Source organism: Vulpes vulpes, chromosome 6, assembly GCF_048418805.1.
Source record: "Vulpes vulpes isolate BD-2025 chromosome 6, VulVul3, whole genome shotgun sequence".
Taxonomy (NCBI): Eukaryota; Metazoa; Chordata; class Mammalia; order Carnivora; family Canidae; genus Vulpes; species Vulpes vulpes.
Genome location: NC_132785.1, coordinates 60,836,873 through 60,856,445, shown reverse-complemented (window position 1 = coordinate 60,856,445; position 19,573 = coordinate 60,836,873). Strand labels below are relative to the sequence as shown.

Sequence of the window (19,573 nt, the reverse complement as noted above, 5' to 3'; positions counted from 1 at the left end):
CTGGGGGGATCCCTGGGTGGCGCAGCGGTTTGGCGCCTGCCTTTGGCCCGGGGCGCGATCCTGGAGACTCGGGATCGAATCCCACATCGGGCTCCCGGTGCATGGAGCCTGCTTCTCCCTCTGCCTGTGTCTCTGCCTCTCTCTCTCTCTCTCTCTCTGTGACTATCATAAATAAATAAAAATTTAAAAAAAATCTTTGACTGGGGATTTCTGCTTCTTGGACAAGATAGAGTAATAGACCAGATTCACCTTCCTGCCTGGAACAAATGAACAACCAGACAAATACATGAAATAACAGTTTTCAATACACTGGAAATTAAATAACAAAAGAGTGAACCCTGGGGGACAGGAAATAAATGAGGTGGGCCCTAGGATTGCCAAGGTCACTGCCTAGACAGAGGTGAGGCTGCCAGGCATGGGGAAGCCACCCATGCAGAGCCGCCAACTGCATGAGGGAGAGGGCTGTGCAAAGAACTTCAGAGACCTGCAGAGACCCCCTCAGGTCTTCAGCTGATCATCACAATGAGATGAAGGTGGGCCAGACTCAGCAATGATGTTCAATAGGTTAGGTTATTAAATGCACCTTTAACTTAAAATATTTTCAATTTATGTTGGGTTTATCAGGATATAACCCCATTGTAAGTTGAGGGAGATCTGTAGTAAAAAGAGACAAAATTTCAAGTCAATGACCTCAGCTTTTATCTTAAGAAACTAGATCAAGAAGAGAAGATGAAATACAGTGTAAATGAAAGAAATAAAATTATAAAAATTACGTTGGATGATGAAGAAAATTATAAAAATTAGATTGGATAATGAAATAGAAAACAGAAAAATAATGGAGAAATAACATTAAACCAAAATCTGATTATTTGAAATCAATACAATTGTTGAATCTCTAGCCAGAACAATGAAGACAAAAAGAAAAAAGACACAAATTACCAATACTGAGAATGAGAGAGGTGTCATCACTTCAGATCTACAAATATTAAAGGAATATTATGAGTAGCTTTGTGCCCACATATTCAACAATTTAGATGAAATGGCAAATATCTTCAAAGGCACAAACTACCAAAGCTCAGTCATTAAGAAACAGGTAACTCCAATAATCTTAGATCTATGAAAGAAATTGAATTTATAGGTAAAAATTTTCCCACAAAGAAAATTCTAGGTATGCATGGTATCACTGATAAATTTCATCAACCATTTAAAGAATAACTAACACAAATTCTACATAAACTTTTCCTACTGAAGTGTTTCCCACTGAACACCTCATTTCATGATGCCAGTATTTCTTGATGCCAAATAAACATGGTTACAAAGATTCTTAAAAAAGCAATAATACATCATGACCAGGTGAGGTTCTTCCCAAGGATGCGAGGTTCACTTGATATTTGAAAATCAGTGAAGGTAATTTATATAATAATGAATGGAAAAAGAAAAAAAAATATGATTGTCTCAACAAATGCAGAAAAAGCATTTGACAAAATCCATTATTCATTTCTAATGAAAAAAAAACTCAGAAAATTAGAAATAGAATCTCATCTTGAGAAAAAGCATCTATGAAAATCATACAGCTAACATTACACTTAATGGTGAAGGACTGACTCGTTTCCACCGAGTTTGAGTCTCCACTCTCACCATTGTCAACATGGTAGTGCAGGTTACCATACAGCCTATAACACAAGACAAGAAGTAAAAAGCAGCTGGATTTGAAAGAAGATTTGCTATGTTTACAGACAACATGACCATCTATGTAAAAAATTCTATTGAATCTACCAAAAAACATTGAAATTAATAGTTTAGTTAAGCAAAGTAGTAGGATAAAAGATAAATATACAAAAAGCAAATACAAACAATCAGAAATTGAAATTAAAAACATCTACAGTAGGATGGAAAAATGTGAAATATGTGGGAATGAATTCAAAGTGGATCAGTTTTAAATGTAAAATGTAAATCTATAAAACTTTGGAAGAAAATATTTGTGGCCTTGGATTAGGCAAATATAATTTGAAAAGCAGAATTCACTAAAAATAATAATGATAAATTGTACTTCAAAATTAAAAGAAAGCAGAGTTTCATTGTTTAATAGAATTAAAAAGCAAGTCACAGACTGGAATAAATATTTGCAAATCACAATTTGACACAGGACTTGTGTCCAGAAAATGTAAAGAACTCTAAAAACACAACAAATAAGTTAATAATTGGAAAAGCAAACAGCCCAAATAAAAGATACAAGATAATAAAATTAAAATGGACTTTTCACGAAAGAATATATTTGGATGGCAATAAGCACATTAAAATTTGCTCAACATCATTAGTTATTAGAAAAATGCAAATTCAAGTCACGAGGGAATGCCACTACAGATCTGCTCCCAGGGCTGAAATTAAAAAGCTAACCAGAGCGAGTACAGGTAGGAGATGCACAGGTGAATCCCCCATATACTGCTGGTGGAAACATACAACATAATTTGCTTTGCAAAAGTTTGTCAGTTTCTTAAAAATGTAACCATCTACCATACAGTCCCACGTTATGTCCTAGATATTTCCTCATGAGAAATAAAAGCTATGTGCATACAATAACTTATACACAAATGCTCATAGCCGCTTTGCCCCTAATAACCAATACCTGTTAAATGAGCCAAAGTCCTTAAGCAGACGGAGGCTAAACTAATTGTGGTGTATCCACACAACAGAACACTAGTGAGGGGGAAAAAAAGGAATAATCTATTGATACATGCAACAGGGTAGATGAATCTGAAAATAAATACGCCTAGTGAAAGATGCCAGACAAAAAAGCACATAGTATATGATTCCTTTTATGTAAAATTCCAGAAAATGCAAACTACTCTATAGTCAGAAAGTGGACCAGCGATTTTGCCTGAGGATGGAGGTGAGGATGGAGCAGGGATGACTCAGGAGGGAGGAATTAGTGAAGGGCATGAGGAAATGTTTTTAAGTGATGGGGGACTGTGGTGGTGGTTTTACAGGTATATACATTCATCACAGATATGTCAAAATATATTATGCAGTTTACTATATTTCTATTATGCCTCAGTAAAGCTGCTTTAAAAACAAGGAAAACCCAATATGATTGATTTGGTCAGCACCCGGCACACTGCCTTTGAAGACAGAATAGCAAGCACTCGGCTCAGTTTATTGAGTGGATACATATAAGGGAGTGGTCCTAGCACCTTGAAATCATCACCTGCAGATGTGATGGTAGAAGGAAGAATGCAGAACTTTCATCTACAAATGCCTTGTTTCCTGTACCCTCACTTTGATCCCACCTCAACAGTTTCATCCCACTGTTGCCATCCCTGGCAAGAGGAGCCACTGGCTTTCCATCTCCAGCCACGACTGTAGATGGTCCATACAAAGCACCCATTACCCTAGGTCTAACAGGTGAGTGGTCTACTTCATCATTGTTATTTCAGGGTATAATGATATAGTCCCTGACAAGTCTTTCCAATTTTGGAAGTCATTATCCAATTTTTGTATTTCTGGCTTAGAGCAATTTTTCTGCATTGGTAAGAGCTTGGGTCAGACACCTTCCCTTGCTCCCTGAGCATTTGCATTCTGCATTCTGCAGTTATCAAAAAGAAAAGTGTGTGTGAAGGCCTTTTATTAAAGTAAGTCTCTATGTAATGGAAGGTGTTGGGGTTACTAGGATACCAACTTAGTACCAGGGGTGAATGGGGAAGAGGGTGAAGGGGCTTGAGGTCCAGGCTAAGAGGTCAGGGCCTCCTTTCAGTAGGGATCATGCGTGGTCACCTGAAGCAGTGAGTCCCTACCCAGTATGGACCCTCCCAGGGGGACATGAAGAGGCCTCCACACTCTTACTGGGATCAGACTCTGAGAATTGCATGGACTTATAAATTCTCTTCACCAAACACACAGAAATAAGAAATCATTGCACAGGCTTCCTGAAATCTATCCATGGGCCAGAGGCCTGGAACCTAGGAAATAACAGAAGTGTAATTAATTCATTAAAGGTGTGTATAAATACACACTAAAGAATTTATCACCCCACCCAGATCTGTGAAACCAGTGTTTCTCCTCAAGAACAACAAGCAGGAAGCCCAAGGTGTTTCAGGGCGCTCTCATCACTTGCCGCGGAGGAGGAAGAGCTTTGTAGCCGCGGATCGCAGGTGCCGTGACTTACCTATTAAAGTGTTGATGCTCTTTGAGGAGCGCTCTCACCAAAGTCCATTTCCCGAATTTAACATATTGATGCTCATTAACCCCACCTTCAAACCTTGACCTCAAAGAATCCGTAGCAATTTTCTGACTCATTTCCCACCGCAGAAGGGAGATCTGGACGCTCGCGGAGCCCCCAGCGCGGTGACGCGCGGCGGGGCCGGGGCCGGGGCCGGGGGGCCGGGGCCGGGGCGAGAAGAGGGCGCCTGGGGGCGCGGTCCTGTGCGGCGTCGGGAGGGGTTGCGTTCCGCTGTGGTTTGTGTCTTGGTCTCAGAACGAGCACAATGTTGCTTTCAGCTCAAGTGTCTACCGGGAAACCTCAAGGTCTTCAGGTCATCGCCACGGGAAACAGAGGTCACAAAGGAAGTCGTGTCGTCCCTCCCTGCACCTCGCTGGGATTCCGGGTGACCTCAGCGTCTCTCCTCTCGGGGGGTTCTAAGTCTTAGATGAAGCGTCCGGAGAGGGTGCGGTGGACCCGGGGGGGGGGGGGGGGGGCTGGCGAGCGGTACCTGCGCCGGCCCCCGGGGCCTGGCGGTCGCTCCTCCTTCCTCGGCCCCATCCGGCCCCAGCCCGGGTTAGGTGACTCGGGGACGCGGCCACGGCCGGGGCCCGCGCCTCCCGCGCCTCCCGCCCCTCCCCGCTCCGGCCTCGGATCTTCGCCGCGAGGACCTGCTCCGGAGCCCGGCGCGGGTGGGAACCGGCGCGCCCCGCCCCCGCGCGGCCCCGAGGCCGGTCCTGCCCGCGCGCCCCGCCCCGGCCCCGGCCGCGAGCGCCGAGGTGCCGCCGCCGCCGGGATGTGACCTTCAGAGCCGCCCGCACGGGATGACCGGAGCCACCGCCCCGCGGCGCCCGCGGCTCGCCTCCGCCTCCCGGGTGCTCTGAGCGCGCGCCCCCGGCCGGGTGCTCGTCCCCACGCCCGGCCCTCGGCCCTCGCTCGCCCCGGCCCGGCCCGGCCCGGCCCCGCCATGCCGCCGCCGCCCGGGCCCGCCGCCGCCCTGGGCACCGCGCTGCTGCTGCTCCTGCTGGCCTCCGAGTCCGCGCACGGTGAGCACAGGGAGTGCCCGGGGACCCCCGGCAGGGGCGCCGCCGCCCCCAGGGGCCAGGCTGCGCCGGTGCCTGCCTCCCGCGCCCCCGGCCCCGCGCCCCCGGCCCCGCGCCCCCGGCCCCGCGCGCCCCCGATCCTGCGCCACCCTGGCCGCGCGCCCCTGGCCTTGCGCGTCGACCCCGCGCGCCCCTGGCCCCGCGCCTCCGCCCCGCGCCCCCGGGCCCCGCGCCCCGCGCCCCGCGCCCCCGGGCCCGCGCCCGCGCCCCGCAGCAGCATCCCCGGGCGCAGAGCTAGGAGCCCTGCGCGTGCGGGGCGGGGCTGACGGCGTGTCCCGGTTCCGTCCCGACTCCCTCCCGTCCGGGCAGCCGTAATGCTGCGGGCGCGCGAGGCAGCACAGTTCCTGCGGCCCCGGCAGCGCCGTGCCTACCAGGTCTTCGAGGAAGCCAAGCAGGGCCACTTGGAGAGGGAGTGCATTGAGGAGCTGTGCAGCCAGGAGGAGGCCCGGGAGGTGTTCGAGAACGACCCGGAGACGGTGAGCGCGCGGGGCTGTCCGGGGCGGTGGTGCGCGGCTTGGCGGGGCCGGGACACCTGGAGCGCTGTCCTTGCGGCACCGCATTGTGGACACCGGGTCCAGGGTGTGCACGCGCCGCTGGGAGCCTCGGGTTGCTCCCCACTCAGACTGCCCTGCTCCAGCTCCCGGTGAACCATGCATGGTGGGGGCCCCTGCTGCCCTCAGGTCTCACACCCTGAATCCTTGAAGGCCACTCAGAAATGGTGGAAGCACAGTGTCACGGGGCCCCCGAGGCTGCCCTCAAGCGTCCTGCACACTTTTTGTGCCCCATTTCTCCTAGTGACTCCAGTAGCTTCCACAGCTGTTAGCAGATGCCTGAGTAGGTCCTCTTGAGACTCTCACTTATCTTCCTTCAGCAGGTCCCTGAAGGCAGCCACTTTATTTTTTCAAAGATTATTTGGGGGGGGGGGGCAAAGAGAGAGGGAGGAAGAATCTCAAGCAGACTCCCCGCTCAGCGGGAGCCCTAATCGGGCTCCATCTCACCACCCTGAGATCACCACCCCAGCAGAAACCCGGAGTTGGGGTTCAACTGAATGTGGCCCACAGATACCCTGGTAGACAGCCACTTGAAAGGAAGTACACAATATACAACACCTCTACCGTTTTTAAGATGTAAAAGAAATAGGATGGTTATGAAGCCAAACAGCTTCCTCCCCCTACCCTCCTTAGATGCATTGGAGGTGAGGAGTGGGCTGCCTACAACCACTTGACCCCCTTGGTCCGCATCGAGGGGTATGGAGTGTGTGCTTGAAAGAGGAACTGAGAGACATGAAGTCTAGAACTGCTTGCTACAGCAGGTCCCAAAATACCACTACAGGAATAGGACCAGAACATATGTGGGACGGGTGGGCAGGAGGGCTGGGGTCAGGGGGCCCAGCCAGGGTGGCCTGCACGTGCCGCCTTTCAGCTAGGTGCTCTCTAGAAGCAGCTGGGGACTTCAGGAGCCCTAGCTGTGCTGGCTCAGGACACATTTCTATTAATAATGTCCTTGGGGAACATGGGGCAGCACGCAGCCTAGGGCAGGGAACAGCCCAATGTGGCCTCAGCATCTACCCAAGAGCTCTGCCCTCCAACAGGACAGGACCCACGGGACCTGCATGTGTGTCTGTCCTGGGGCAAATGCATTTGGAAAGTGAGAGTGTGGAAACTGGATGGACTTTATACCATGAGGTCAGGGTGATGTCACAGCTGTTTTTGATTCTACCCGAATTCTTCTTTTAAAGAATCCTGGGGAATAAATAATAAATAAATAAATAAATAAATAAATAAATAAATAAATAAATAAATAAAAGAGAGAGAGAGAGAGAGAGAGAAAGAAAGAAAAGAAAAAAAAAAAGAAAAGAAAGAATCCTGGGATGAAATAAACCTTCAGGCAGTAAATGGATGGCTCTGTGTGGCCCAATATAGGCTTTATGTTCACTTGTGTTTCTTATCAGTTGACATGGCAACCCCTCTCTGGCCCTCTGTGGAGCCAGCTTTGACAGGACAGCCAACCACGAGGAGTTGTCCTTGGGCAAGTTGTTGCCATGGGGCCACTCTGTGGTGTCTTCCCTGGGGCTGCTGCCCTCCCCATCAATAGCAGCTCAGTGTCGGTTTTGTTGTGAGGGACAAGGTTCTGGACCTTCTCTGGCCTGTTTTGGGATTTCTTTAATGATGAGTCCTGGTGGCCCAGTGAGCCATTCTCTGTGGAGCATTGCCGAGGACCAGTAGCAGGGCTGGGTGCCTGGCTGCCAGGCCCCTGCACAGCTGTGGGATTGTGTGACAGGTGTGGTGCTGCTCCCCCACCCCAGACCTGAACCGAGAGCACGAGATGGGGCTTCCAGGTGACCAGTTCACAGCAACCCTGCTACCAGCCACCCTGACCAGGCCTGCCAGCGAGGCCCCACCCAGCCAGGATGGCAGGGCCCTGACCTGGTTTTTCCCTGTTGCCTGGACACACTGTGCATTAACCACGGTGTCCTTCCCAGAGCTTTAATGCTCTGATTTTAATAGCTTTTATGTTTTAATTATAACTTTATTTACAAATGTGTAATACAAAGGCAAGAAAAAGAAAGTGTGCTCATGATTCCCTGATTTTAAGGCAGTCAGCACTCTCTGGGCTCGTCCCTGCATGGGACATCCTGGCTGCCCTCACCTCCTGGGCCTGGCATCCCTGCAGCCAGCCTAGTACAGACTTGTGAACTTCTCTCGTAGCAAAGCCATCTATAACTTCCCAGGGTTCTGCCTTCCTTACTGGCCTAGCTGCAGTAGGACCTGCCTGGATCCTTCCTTTTATTGGCCCATTTCCCAGGTTAGACCAGCTACCTCGCTGTCTCCCCTCAAGGTCAGCTGGGTTTTAACCTATGTTTGTGTCGACGACAGTCTTCACTGCCAGCTCTGCTGTCTGGATTTAGCCCCTGACTTGTGGAGTGCTGGGAGCAGCCAGGCTGGGGTCGGGGCCAGGGGTAGGGGTCACCCTTGCCACCATGGGGGAGCAAGCAGCCAGCCTGTCTTCAGTGTCTGGCTCAGTGGGAGCCATGCATGCCTGCCCGGTCCTGGCTCCAGTCTTTGCTGCTGCCAGGGAAGGCAGTGCTGCCCTCCTGCTCCAATCCCAGGGCTCTGGGGGCACGCTGGTATGTGAGCCCCTCGGCGGGAGTGGGGGAGCTCAGCCCTGCCCCCTCAGCTGATTGGGTTCCAGCACTCTGGGCTGCAAGTGTCCTGCTGCTTTCTGGTGTTTGGAGGCTGCTGGAGCTCTGACTGCATGCAGGGTGTTCCTGCCTGGTCTGGATTGTTCCAGACTAGGCTGTCTTCCTCTTTGGGAAGGGAAGTAACCTTCACAGCAGGTAGCTTCTAGCACACTGGCTCCTTCCTGATTGAGAGAGCTTGGGGAAGCTCTCTCACACCTCTGCTGGAAAGGAAGGGTCTGGGGACCTTCTTGACTCCCAGGCATCCTGGCCACCCACCCACTTCCCTCCTGGGGACAGACAGTTCCCAGGCTCCTGGAGAGGGTCCCAGGCTCCCCACTGCCATAGGGCTCAGAGGCGCGAGACTCCCTCCTTATCTGTTTCCTCTCCCTGCCTGGCATTTCCCTCCTGATCGCTCTTATGCAGTTCAGCGTCCCATTGATGAGACCCCAGTGACTCTGCTGGGATCCTCTAAGCTCACCGGAGCCCAACCCAGCAGAGTCACCTTCCACTTAAATTCTTTAAGGCAGTCGGGTTCCAGTTGCCAGATGCCATCTCCATAATCAACTTTTGCTTCCAGAAAGGGTTCTGGACAAAAGACTTAGCCAGTGCTGCAGGACTTGCCGCAGAGATCCGTTTCTCTACCTTGCAGCGTCTGGGTGTCTGGTCCTTGCAGCCAGCCACAGCCCTGGCAGGAGGGAAAAAATCCAGGCCCTGGTTCTTGACCCACAACCTTGTTTAGAAATGCAGTCAGTGTGGGTGACACAGCACAGCCAGCAGCACACCAGGAGGTCTTCCCAGCCTCAGTGCTTGGCCACTGGCCAGTGCTTGAGCTCACAGGGGCCCATCTTAACCACCCCACCACCTCAAGCCCCTCAGATGTGGGGATCCCAGGAGTGGCACAGAGGGTTTTAGGGGTGCAGTCAGCCTCAAAGCCCTGCAGCGCTGGCCTCCAAGGACACCCGTCACCCCAAGAGCTCAGGTTCTTTGGGGACAGGCATCGCTATGGAGAGCCCCTCCCTCAAGTCACCCCTTGTTGGGGTCGCCAAAGGGGTCTCATGAAGGCCCCAGCAGGAGGGTGGGGAGGAAGGAAGAGGGGGACCTCGTGCCCCCCACCCCATGACTTGCCTCTGCAATGTGGGTGCCCTGGCTAGGGAGGTGACACCCTGGCCGTAACCTCCAGGATAGCTTCTACCTGCCCACCTGCCCCCCACACCCCATCCCTGCCTTGAGATCAGCTTCTGTGGTGAATAGTCACCCATGCATGTTCTCTGTGCCTGCACTCCCCACCCTGCGCAAGCCCAGCCCATTTCCTTCCTTGGGATCCTCAGGGAAAACAGATCCTGCTCCCACTGACCCCTGTGGACCCCTCCTGGAGGCCTTGAGGAAGCCAGTCACAGGGGCTGGATTTGCTGTTGCGGGCTGGTTTTGCTTCATCTGAGTTGGGCCTATAGATGGCTGGTGAGGCCAGGACCGGTGGCAGCAGGCCTGCTGCCGCATGACTATGTAGGGACACGTACTAGGCTCTCTACCCCAATAACACATCAGGCCCTGTGAATGGCATGTCGTCCTTGCCAGTGGGCCCAACATCTGCGCAAAACCAATTAAAGAATTTTGGAAAACACTGAACGTCTGCCTTTGTTATTTAGGAACAAAACAGCCTTTTAAGAATCGGATGCTTATGGCTTGTTTCTTGAGATTCCAGGTCACTGTGGCCAGGACATTCCAAACCATTCCCAGCTCATCCCTTTGCTCCAGGACCCCAGCATGTACCCCACTCTCCCCATGCTTCACTTTTTCCTCCCCCCTAATGTTCGGAGCAGGGGCGTCTCTGTGATAAAGCACCTGCGGGGCTCAGGGGGTAGCGTTTGACATTGGCCATGTGCCCCTGCAGTACTTGTGTCCATCCAGGATCCTACTGAGACCCCAACAGGGTACAGTGCGTCGAAAGTTGTTGAACTTTCCAAGAGGAGTTGGAAGTGAGGAGGTTGGGAAGCACATCAGGCCTACACACCTATTACAACCTATCATTCAAATGAAATAGTCACATGTTCCTCTAGTATCTGTTCTCTCAGACTTCTGTTTTCAAATTTGAAGAGTATTTCTTTGGTTACTGCCCATGGCAATAACACACATTTTTTCCACATCTGTCCCTAAACCTGCCATCTAGACTCAGTTTGTGGGGCATATTCTTGGGACCAGGAGCCTTATAGAAATCACACAGCTGGACTCAGCAGCCCCCCAAGGAATAGGCCAGCTCCACAGCTGTGCACATTCTCACGGGGGCTTCTGGGGTAGGGCTGGGGCATCCAACCAGGATGATGCGCATGAGTGGCAGACACAGGTGCAGCCCCTGGGTGCCCCTCTGGTTGGACACACATCTCTAGCACAGTGCTTCCCGCTGAGAGGAAGGAACCCATTAGGAGGTTGCTGGTGGCAGTTGTTAGGGGTCAAGACTGTGGGTTTGTGCTTCACCCACCCCATCATGTGACAGAGCCCCAGGTTCCAAGGCAGACTCACCATTGGTGACGGAAGGATAGCCTTGAGTGGGCCCCGAGCGCCTGCCGCGACTGCGCTGGTCAGGTGCATGCTCCAGGATGCTGCTGCCTGCATGCACCGTGCTTCTTCTGTGCATAGTGACACACCTCACATGCTTGCCATGATTTAGCATGAATCTGGAAGGCACCAAAATGCACTCAAACTCCCCTTTCCTAAGCCAGGAACAAATACATTTTGCAGTAGCAGTTGTCATAGCATTGTCAAATGCCATGGTGAGCCCTCATTCCAGATGCCTGTGAAACCAAGGCCCTGGAATTCATGTGGGGATTTGTCCAATTTAGCTCCTCAGTAGGAGAAGGATGGAAACTCAGTTCCCTGGGCTCCAGGGTCAGGATGTTAGCACTGAAGCTGTTGGCCTTCTGAGTGACTCCTGTGGGTTATGTTTCATCCTAATGCTGGTTATGAAAAGGGCCCCCAGCCCCGGTGGCTCAGTGGTTTAGTGCCGCCTTCAGCCCAGGGTGTGATCCTGGAGACCCAGGATCAAGTCCCACATCGGGCTCCCTGCATGGAGCCTGCTTCTCCCTCTGCCTCTCTCTGTCTCTCTCTGTCTCTCATGAATAAATAAATAAAATCTTTAAAAAGAAAAGAAAAGAAAAGGGCCCCAAGACCCCAGCTTTCCCATGGGCTGTAGCCGCTCCCTGGGAGCCCGCAGCCTCAGGCCCACCAGCATGTGTTGGGCCCCGGGAGATGTGTGGGGGCTGTGGGGGTATGTGCAGCTGTGGGGATCACTGCAGAGACCCAGAGAGCAGCCACCCTCAGACTTCAGCCCTGCCACTGGGTGATAATGCCCAGGGGTTTGACCCCATAGGAATTCCCAGCAACAGACATGCACAGCAGTGTCTGAGGAAGGAGGCAGAACACTGTGGCCTTGTGGGGTGTTTCTGGGGCCTGCCACCTTGCAGGGCCAGCCCAGAGGGTCTCCTGGCTCGACAGGAGCTGGGGAGCGGTCCAGCATGGGCAGGGGTGCCGTGTTTCCTTCTGTCTTCTGGAACGCTGAAGCAGGCTCCTGGTTTGAGAGTCCTAGGAGAGGGATTTGGGAGGAAGAAAGGAAAGAAGGATTTTGTGTGAATCATGCTTAGAAAAACATGCACAGATGGAGTGATGGTGGCCTTGGGGACTGAGAAACCTTCAGGCCGATGCAGTCTGAGGGGGCCCTAGCTGGCCCACTGACAGCAGGGAATCTCTCTGGGAACTGTCATAAGAACAGTGAGAGCGCAGTTGTGAGTTCCTCCAGTAAGGGCGATTCAAGCTGACGTAACTTTGACAAGTTTTTCCCTAAGAAGTCAAGTTTGTTAGCTGGATAGCATTAAGGTCAAAGGATTAATCCATTTTTCTGACCCTTTCTTGTGGAAAAGACCTGATATTTGTGTCATGTAAATAAGCAAACTTACTGTGACACACAGGTCTCAGCTTGCTTTGTCAAATAATTTAAAGATTTTTGGAAGCAAAATTTCAGGCCATCATTTATTAAAGGAAGTAATACACTCTTAATCTATTGAGAAAAAAACTGCTACTTGTACTTAATGTATAGCTCCTGTTACATTGTATAAATGTACACAGAAGTCCTAGGTAGGAGTTATGCACAGCTGATGTGGAGGTGTGTGCATTCATCAACACGCAGATGTCCCCACCACACTGGCTGTAAGCGTCCAAGCACAGGAGCCGCCACATCAGGGCTGGAAGCTGTCCTGGTTCCCCTGGTTTGCCTCATCCCTGCAGGGACCTTGCTGGCCTCTGAGGACTCAAAGAGTTGAGGGAGATTTGGATGTGAAGGTATTTATGAGCTGTAGCTACCAAGTTCTAGAACCTTCCTAGCTGCACGTGGTCCTGTTGATAAGCTACATCACTCTGAGCCCATGTCATGTTTCTCTCTTGGTAATGTTCATTTTGACCAACTAGGCTTGTGTGGGTTTTGAGCATTTTTGGAGGGCAGATCTGCTCTCAGAGTTTGGTAGAGATCACTCCAGGGCCCACCAAGCCTCAGACCAGGCCCAGCGGAGAAAGTGCGCCACGAGGCCCTTGGGGGGCATTCCAGAGCTATGGGCTGGACAGGTGGCTGGGCGAACAGGCTTGTGTAGGCCACCAGTGCTTCTGGAGCTGGCATTCCAGAACTGACTGCCCCAAGGTTGGGGAGGACGTGGCTGGCAGGTGATGACCCATGGGGATGCTCAGGGGGCACAGGCCCTGCCAGGCAGATGGGGGTCCCAGTGGTCATGCAGAGCAGAGGCTGCTGGGAGATTCTGTCCATAAATGGGAATCCCAAGGATTTCACCAGCCACCTGTTTGCTGTCCTTTCCTATGGACCCTTTAGGGAAGGGGCCATCTGGGTGACAACATAACTAAGGAGCAGAGACAGAGGAGGTTGTCCCACAGAAACACTGGCCTATAGTTTCAGAAAAGATTGCCCAGCCTCACATTAGATGACAGTGGACCGAGCCTGCCCTTGGGCACAGATTCCCATGTTTGTAAACCCACAGGGAACAGGGGCATGGCAGGATGGCGTCTGTGGGGAAGGCAGGGTTTGTTAGAGCGTTCAATTCTGTTTATACAGGGCTGTGCTCTAGCAAGTGGGCTCTCAGCCAGGACCAGTGTGCCAAGCCTGCTGGAACCAGACGCTCTCCCATAGATGGGATGTGTGCTCCACACAGGGCTGCTCCCTCACAGGCAGTCCTTACCAGTAGTGATGACAACTCAATTGTCTCACGTGCACCATGGCTCATTGCCCCCTGGGAGTACAGGACTCTTGGGATGAACGGCAGGAGGAAAGCTAGGCAAATGGCAGTTAATCTAAGGATTAAAAAGTGCACTGGCAATTTGTAAGCTTAAGGAACCATAATACTGATACTTCCAAGTTTTGAAAGAGACAATCTAAGGGCATCAATTTAGATTTTTCTCCCAATGTGGTTACTGTGTTATAAATAAAATAAAGAATCTAATGCTTTGTACAAGTCAGTGAAAATTATAGACTCTTTGTTTGCCTGGTCATCCATCCATCCACCCACTCACCCATCCATTAATCCATTCTTCCACCCACCCATCCATCCATCCACTTTTCCATATATCCAGCCACCCATCCGTTTATCCACTTTTCCATCCATCCACCTACTCACCCATTCATCCATTCTTCCATCCATCCACGTACCCATCCATCCACTTTTCAATCCACCCATTCACTCATTCTTCCATTCATCTATTATTCATTCACCTGTTTGGCAATGGCTCCTGAGGGCCTTCAGGGAGATGGTTAGCACCAGACCAGATACTAGACATATAGGTACATCCTTTCTCTCTGGGAGCTTCAGTTCACAGGTTACTGGCCTACAGTTTGCTCACTCCCTTCTCATCTTTAACTGTTTAAGTTAATCAGAAGTAAACCCCTGAGAAAAATGATTGCCAGGTGACAAATGGCCCCATTTCCAACACAATGGTCCTGGCCATTCCCTGCTCCTGACCCCAACCCCACCATTTAGCAGCTCTGTGCCAGGCTTTGCTCCTTGTGTGATCAAAAAGAAAGAAGGCATGTTTATAGGCCACTGATCCCTGGTTCTGAACCTGGTTGAGCTATGGCCTATGCTCTGGGGATCCCTGTGGGGTGACGCTCATGAAAGTAAACCCAGCTCCTGATCCTCGGGCCACGGTTTATGTGTAGCCGGTTTGTGGCTCAGGCAGGGACAGCTCTGTGTTCTCTGTCCAGTGCCCGTCACTCAGAGGTTTCCGTGGGTCCTCCTCTCCGGTCAGAACTTTGAAGGACAGTTGGAAATGTCTCTTTCTCTTGGGAGAGTGCATGGTGATTTTAGTTGTATCCATCCCAGCTTTGCAGTTATTCAGGCTTAACCATCTCTGGCCTAGATTAGCAGCCAAATTAACACCCTCCCCTCCCCAAATAAATCAAGTGCACAAATTAGAATAAATTGTCACCAGGTTATGTATGGCCCTAAGGTTTCAAAACTCTCATTCTCATTGGTGTGGTGAACTGAAGAGAGGTACACATGGTTTTTCTATCAGTGATGCTTTTCCACAACAATAGAACTCATTAAAACATATGGCACATAACTAGTAGTAATCATGGTTTTGAAAAATATAATAGAGCTTTCCGGAAAGGTGTGGTAATGCCACCATTTATGACAGTTGGTACTCTGCTCATGGTTCTTCACTGTTTCTAGTCTCTTTCTTCGTTTTCTGAGTGGACACATGGTGCATCCATCCTAAATCTTTCCTCCTGAACCAGAGTCCTTCCCTTTGTGACAAAGACTGTGGCCTCTGTCATCCCTCTAAACCCAGAAGATGTCTCTGCCTGCTTGACCCCAGCTCCAGGGCTTTGTCAGAGCTCCCCTGGCCTCGCCCACCTTCCGGGCCAGAGAGTTGCCAGCCCGTGACCAAAAGCAACCACAGGGGTGAGAGTGGGTGGTAGGGGTCTCTGAATGCTGGTGTGGAGGGGTGCCCCCGCCCTGGCTGTGGAGCTCTGCCCACCAGGTCGGGCCACTGTCGCATCTGTCTGAACGTCACTGTTGTAAGTGTCACACAAGCTGAAATAACAGACTTTCTCTGACCATTACTGTTCTTTTAAAGAAGTTATGAGTCTTTTTGAACCATCTCTACCAGAACATTAATTTCTGAAAACACATCTGAGGGTGTTTAGCAAAGTGTCCTTGGCATCACTGCCCAGGCTGTTGTAAACAATGAAGGAAGGGGACAGGTGGGGTTGTGCCGGACCAGGGCATGCAGCCAGCCAGATGTGGCCAGCCCAGGGATCCCCTCTGCCTGTCACTGCAAATGCAATGCCAGATCTCATCAGCATGGTTTTGGATGATGATGGTGTGCCATTGGGAGCTCATCCTGGCTTCCTGACCTTGGCCAATTGCCACCATGCGTCCTGAACATCCATCTCCTCATCTCTGATGACAGGGTTAATTTAAAAGACCTTGACATGGTTGCGAGGGTCGGATAGAATGATATATAGTCACAGACCTGCACCAGTTCCACCTGAAACCCAGCACCTTGTGGCAGGTTCCATCAGGAGACGTGTCTAGGGCCAAGTTGCCCCATGGGGGACCCAGAGTGGAGACAACAGTGGACGGGTGGGGGCCACTTTCACCACCCTGGGGCCTGGCGTCTGTGGCTGGAGCTGTGGACCTGGGGATGGTCCCTGCTGCTCCCTGCTGCTAGCCAGGTCCTGTATTTGACAGCCAACTTGTACAGTGCAGGCCTCTTAATTTGCATTCATGGACAGAAAGACCCTGGCTTACGCCCTCATACCTCATTCCAGCATCAGTGTCTTACAAATACAGTAAATGCCAATCAGTGCCCATGTGCTGATGATCCTACCAAGGTCTGCACAGCTGTGGGAGGAGCCTGGCGGTGGGAGGGTCTAGGGATTACACTGTGGTGCTCCTCACCCAATGAGACACTTTACTGGGCACCACCTACATCCCTTAAATGACATCACTGTTGCTACTTCCAGAAGGTCTAATCATGTCAGCAGCTTTGCAACACCATTCTGTAAAAGCCGAGTCAGCAGCCTGGGCTCTGCCCTCCCACTTTCTCTCCTTATGCCATGGTTTTTGTGGCAGAAAGCAGCTTTCTGGGTGATTGTGTTCTGCTGTTGCTGGGCTGGCTGGAGAATTCCCTGCCTTCCTCAGACACCTGCGTCTCTGGGCATCTGTTTCTCCTGCTGGGGAGGAAGGCGCGGTCTCACTGCCCAGCTGCCTCAGGGGCTGTTTGTGAGCCTGTGCTGTGCCAGTAAACTGTTGTTCTTTCTTTTTCTTTTTCTGCAGGACTATTTTTATCCAAGATACTTAGGTAAGTTTACATCCCTGCTTCTGTAGGTGTCACAAAAGAATAGAGGGGACTCTGTGTCACACATCAGAGACATCTGGGCCAGCTCGTTACCCAGTCACTCCTGAAGGGGAGGTTGCTTAATCACACAGTGAGCTTGGGACCACCCAGAGCACACCGGGAAGAACACCTGTTTGTGTCTTTCACGCCGTAGGGGCCGCATTAACTCAGTCCGGTGCCATTATTTGCAGACGGCTTCTGTGCTCTGACTTCAGGATTAACTCACTGTTTGGGAGTGTGATTGATTTAGTGGCTCTCAGACATTTTGGTCTCAGGGTCCCTGCACTTCCAGAATTATCAAAGACCCCAGAGAACTTTGTTATGTGGGCTGCATGTGTTGATATTTGCCAAACTGTTAATCAGCTCTGAGGACATGTTTTTGTTTAATTTGAACAAGAGGAATGTATAAGCAGACACTCCCAGTCACTGAGCAGGGACGTCACTGTGCGAGTAGCAGAGAAAAGGAAAGGACAAATGACAGCCGAGTCTAACCTGGATGATCAGAAAGAGGCCCTGGATTTCCCCGAGAACTGCTCCTCTAATTAATACCATTTTAAGATTGTTTTTAGATGCATGTCATTTAGAATGAACTAAACCTATTCCAGGGTCTTCCTTTTTGATTTTTCAAAGGGCATGTTAGTAGATTTTCCACTGGCTTTACATCCTCTCAGAGGTTCCTTCTCTGAGTCTGTATCTGGCAACAGAGAAGTGGAACTGTAAGTGGCCCTGCAGAGCTCAGGAACCTGCCTGCTCCCAGGCTGCCTGTTCCCCACAGACCTGGCCCCTGCCAGGATGTGCACGGTTTATTTCCAGAGGCGAAGGGTGAGCAGCTTTGCCAGGAGTGCCCTCCAGCTTGCCAGGACCTGGTCCTCCTGGGCAGGGTGGAGTGCCAGGGGCCATGGCAGCTCCACACCTGCTCTGCAGGCCTTCAAGCTCCCAGGCACCTTTGCCCACGCCTGTCAGATGGATGGGGCAGGTGGGCATGCTCCCCAAGGCAGAATGATTTTCGAATTAAGGCTGGTGTTTCCAGACAGGGTCTGTTGCAATTGAAGTTTATCACTGTGACTGTGGTCAGAGTGCTCCCTGAGTGCAGCTCAGGATCCTTCTGGTTTGAAGCAAAAGGATCCCCTGAAAAGGCTGCAGACAGACTTCGGACACAGTTCCTCTTCTTTGGTGAAGGCATTCTCTTGCCTGCTGGGGTTAAAATGATCTGTGATACAAAAGCTGACCTGTGCCTCAGCTTCAGCACCCCATAAACATGACAGTCTCTTCTCCAGAGATATCTCAGAGACCATGTACCAGGTCTAAGGTCTGTCCTGTGTCCTGCGGCAGGAATGACCTTCTTTCCATCTCTCTCTTGCAGACTGCATTACTAAGCATGGATCTCCGTACACAAAGAGCCCAGATTTTGTTACATGTGTTCAAAGTAAGTCTGTCACCTTCCTGTCTTCTTCACAGCCCTGCGTATTCAGGTCACTCCAGGCTCTGCTGTGGTTTTCAGGGGGTCTTGAGTATTTCCATTTATCCTAGGGAGCAGTAGCACCAGCCTGAGCTCTGCTCTTTTTCCACTGAACTTTATCTCATAAGCAAGTAAGCTTTGATTCTTTATTTTTTTTAAAGATTTTATTTATTTATTCATGAGAGACACACAGAGAAAGGCAGAGACACAGGCAGAGGGAGAAGCAGGCTCCCTGTGGGGAGCCCGATGTGGGACTCAATCCCGGGACCCCAGGATCATGCCCTGGGCCAAAGGGAGGCACTCAACTGCTGAGCCACTCAGGCATCCCAGCTTTGGTTCTTTAAATAGACAGGACGTGCATGCAGTACAAAACCTAACCCTTTCACGGGTGTGAAGAGCAAGCGCATCCAGCCATGCCTCCTCATCAACCAGTTCGGCTTCCAGAATATTCTGAGACCTGTAAACACGTAGGCACTTTTGGCTTTGCACAACTGCTAGCTTCCCATAGATGTGCCTGACCTCATTCTGCTGCCCTGCGTGCAGGTTGTCTTCCAGCTCAGCCTGTACAGAGTGCACACACGTGCACAGTGTACCGGTACGGGTAGGTAGCACTATTTCACCGTTTCCTGGCGGACTCATGGGCTGCTTATCACAGACAAATCTCACACTCATCGAAGTGTGTCTGTGGGACAGATTCCCAGGTGGGAGTGCAGCCGCAAGCCTGTGCGGCATCACTCGCTCTGATGCAGATCCAGCATTGATCACCCCCGGGCAGTGGGCAAGCAAGTTGGCTGTCCCCATGCCTGGCAGGCGAACACATGTTTTTACTTTTTGGTCTCCTTCAGTATCAACGGTGAAGATTATGGCTAGTCTTTCTGTGTATGTTTTTCTCTTTATATGCTTTGCCTGTTTGTCTCAATTTATAGGAGCTCTTGATTAGCCATTTGTCCTAAAAGTACCACAGTTTTTCCAAGCTCATTATGCATCTTTTTTATGTAGTAATGTTATTTTATTTATTTATTTATTTATTTAATGTTATTTTAAATGATCGCATGTTGAAGCTGCCGTTTTGCTTGCTGTCCTGTCACGTGAGTTGTAAGAACGCTGGCCCTGGCCTGGGTCTGAGCACCTCGCAAGGCGAGCTGCCTGGTCGCCCCAAGCCCAGCAGTCAGTCTGTTCATTGCATGTGCTGGGCGGTGGGCTCTGAGCGCCCAGCCCCAGCTGCAGAGGCTTGTGTCACACAT

General features: G+C 51.0%; 1 protein-coding gene and 1 long non-coding RNA gene across 2 annotated transcripts in view; one reads left to right on the top strand and one right to left on the bottom strand.

Annotated features, from left to right (window-relative positions):
* Positions 1–4,529, bottom strand: part of LOC140599325 (uncharacterized) — a 45,130-nt gene extending 40,601 nt beyond the window's left edge. The window contains exon 1 of the long non-coding RNA XR_012002069.1: positions 4,163–4,529. This is a non-coding gene — a long non-coding RNA (uncharacterized lncRNA). The remainder of the gene's footprint in view (positions 1–4,162) is intronic.
* A 429-nt stretch (positions 4,530–4,958) lies between these two features.
* The window catches only part of GAS6 (growth arrest specific 6), a 33,000-nt gene continuing 18,385 nt past the window's right edge, over positions 4,959–19,573 (top strand). The window contains exons 1-4 of the mRNA XM_072761127.1: positions 4,959–5,241; positions 5,608–5,774; positions 16,810–16,834; positions 18,234–18,296. Coding sequence (XP_072617228.1) covers positions 5,163–5,241; positions 5,608–5,774; positions 16,810–16,834; positions 18,234–18,296 — 334 coding nt within the window. The 5' untranslated portion in view covers positions 4,959–5,162. The remainder of the gene's footprint in view (positions 5,242–5,607; positions 5,775–16,809; positions 16,835–18,233; positions 18,297–19,573) is intronic.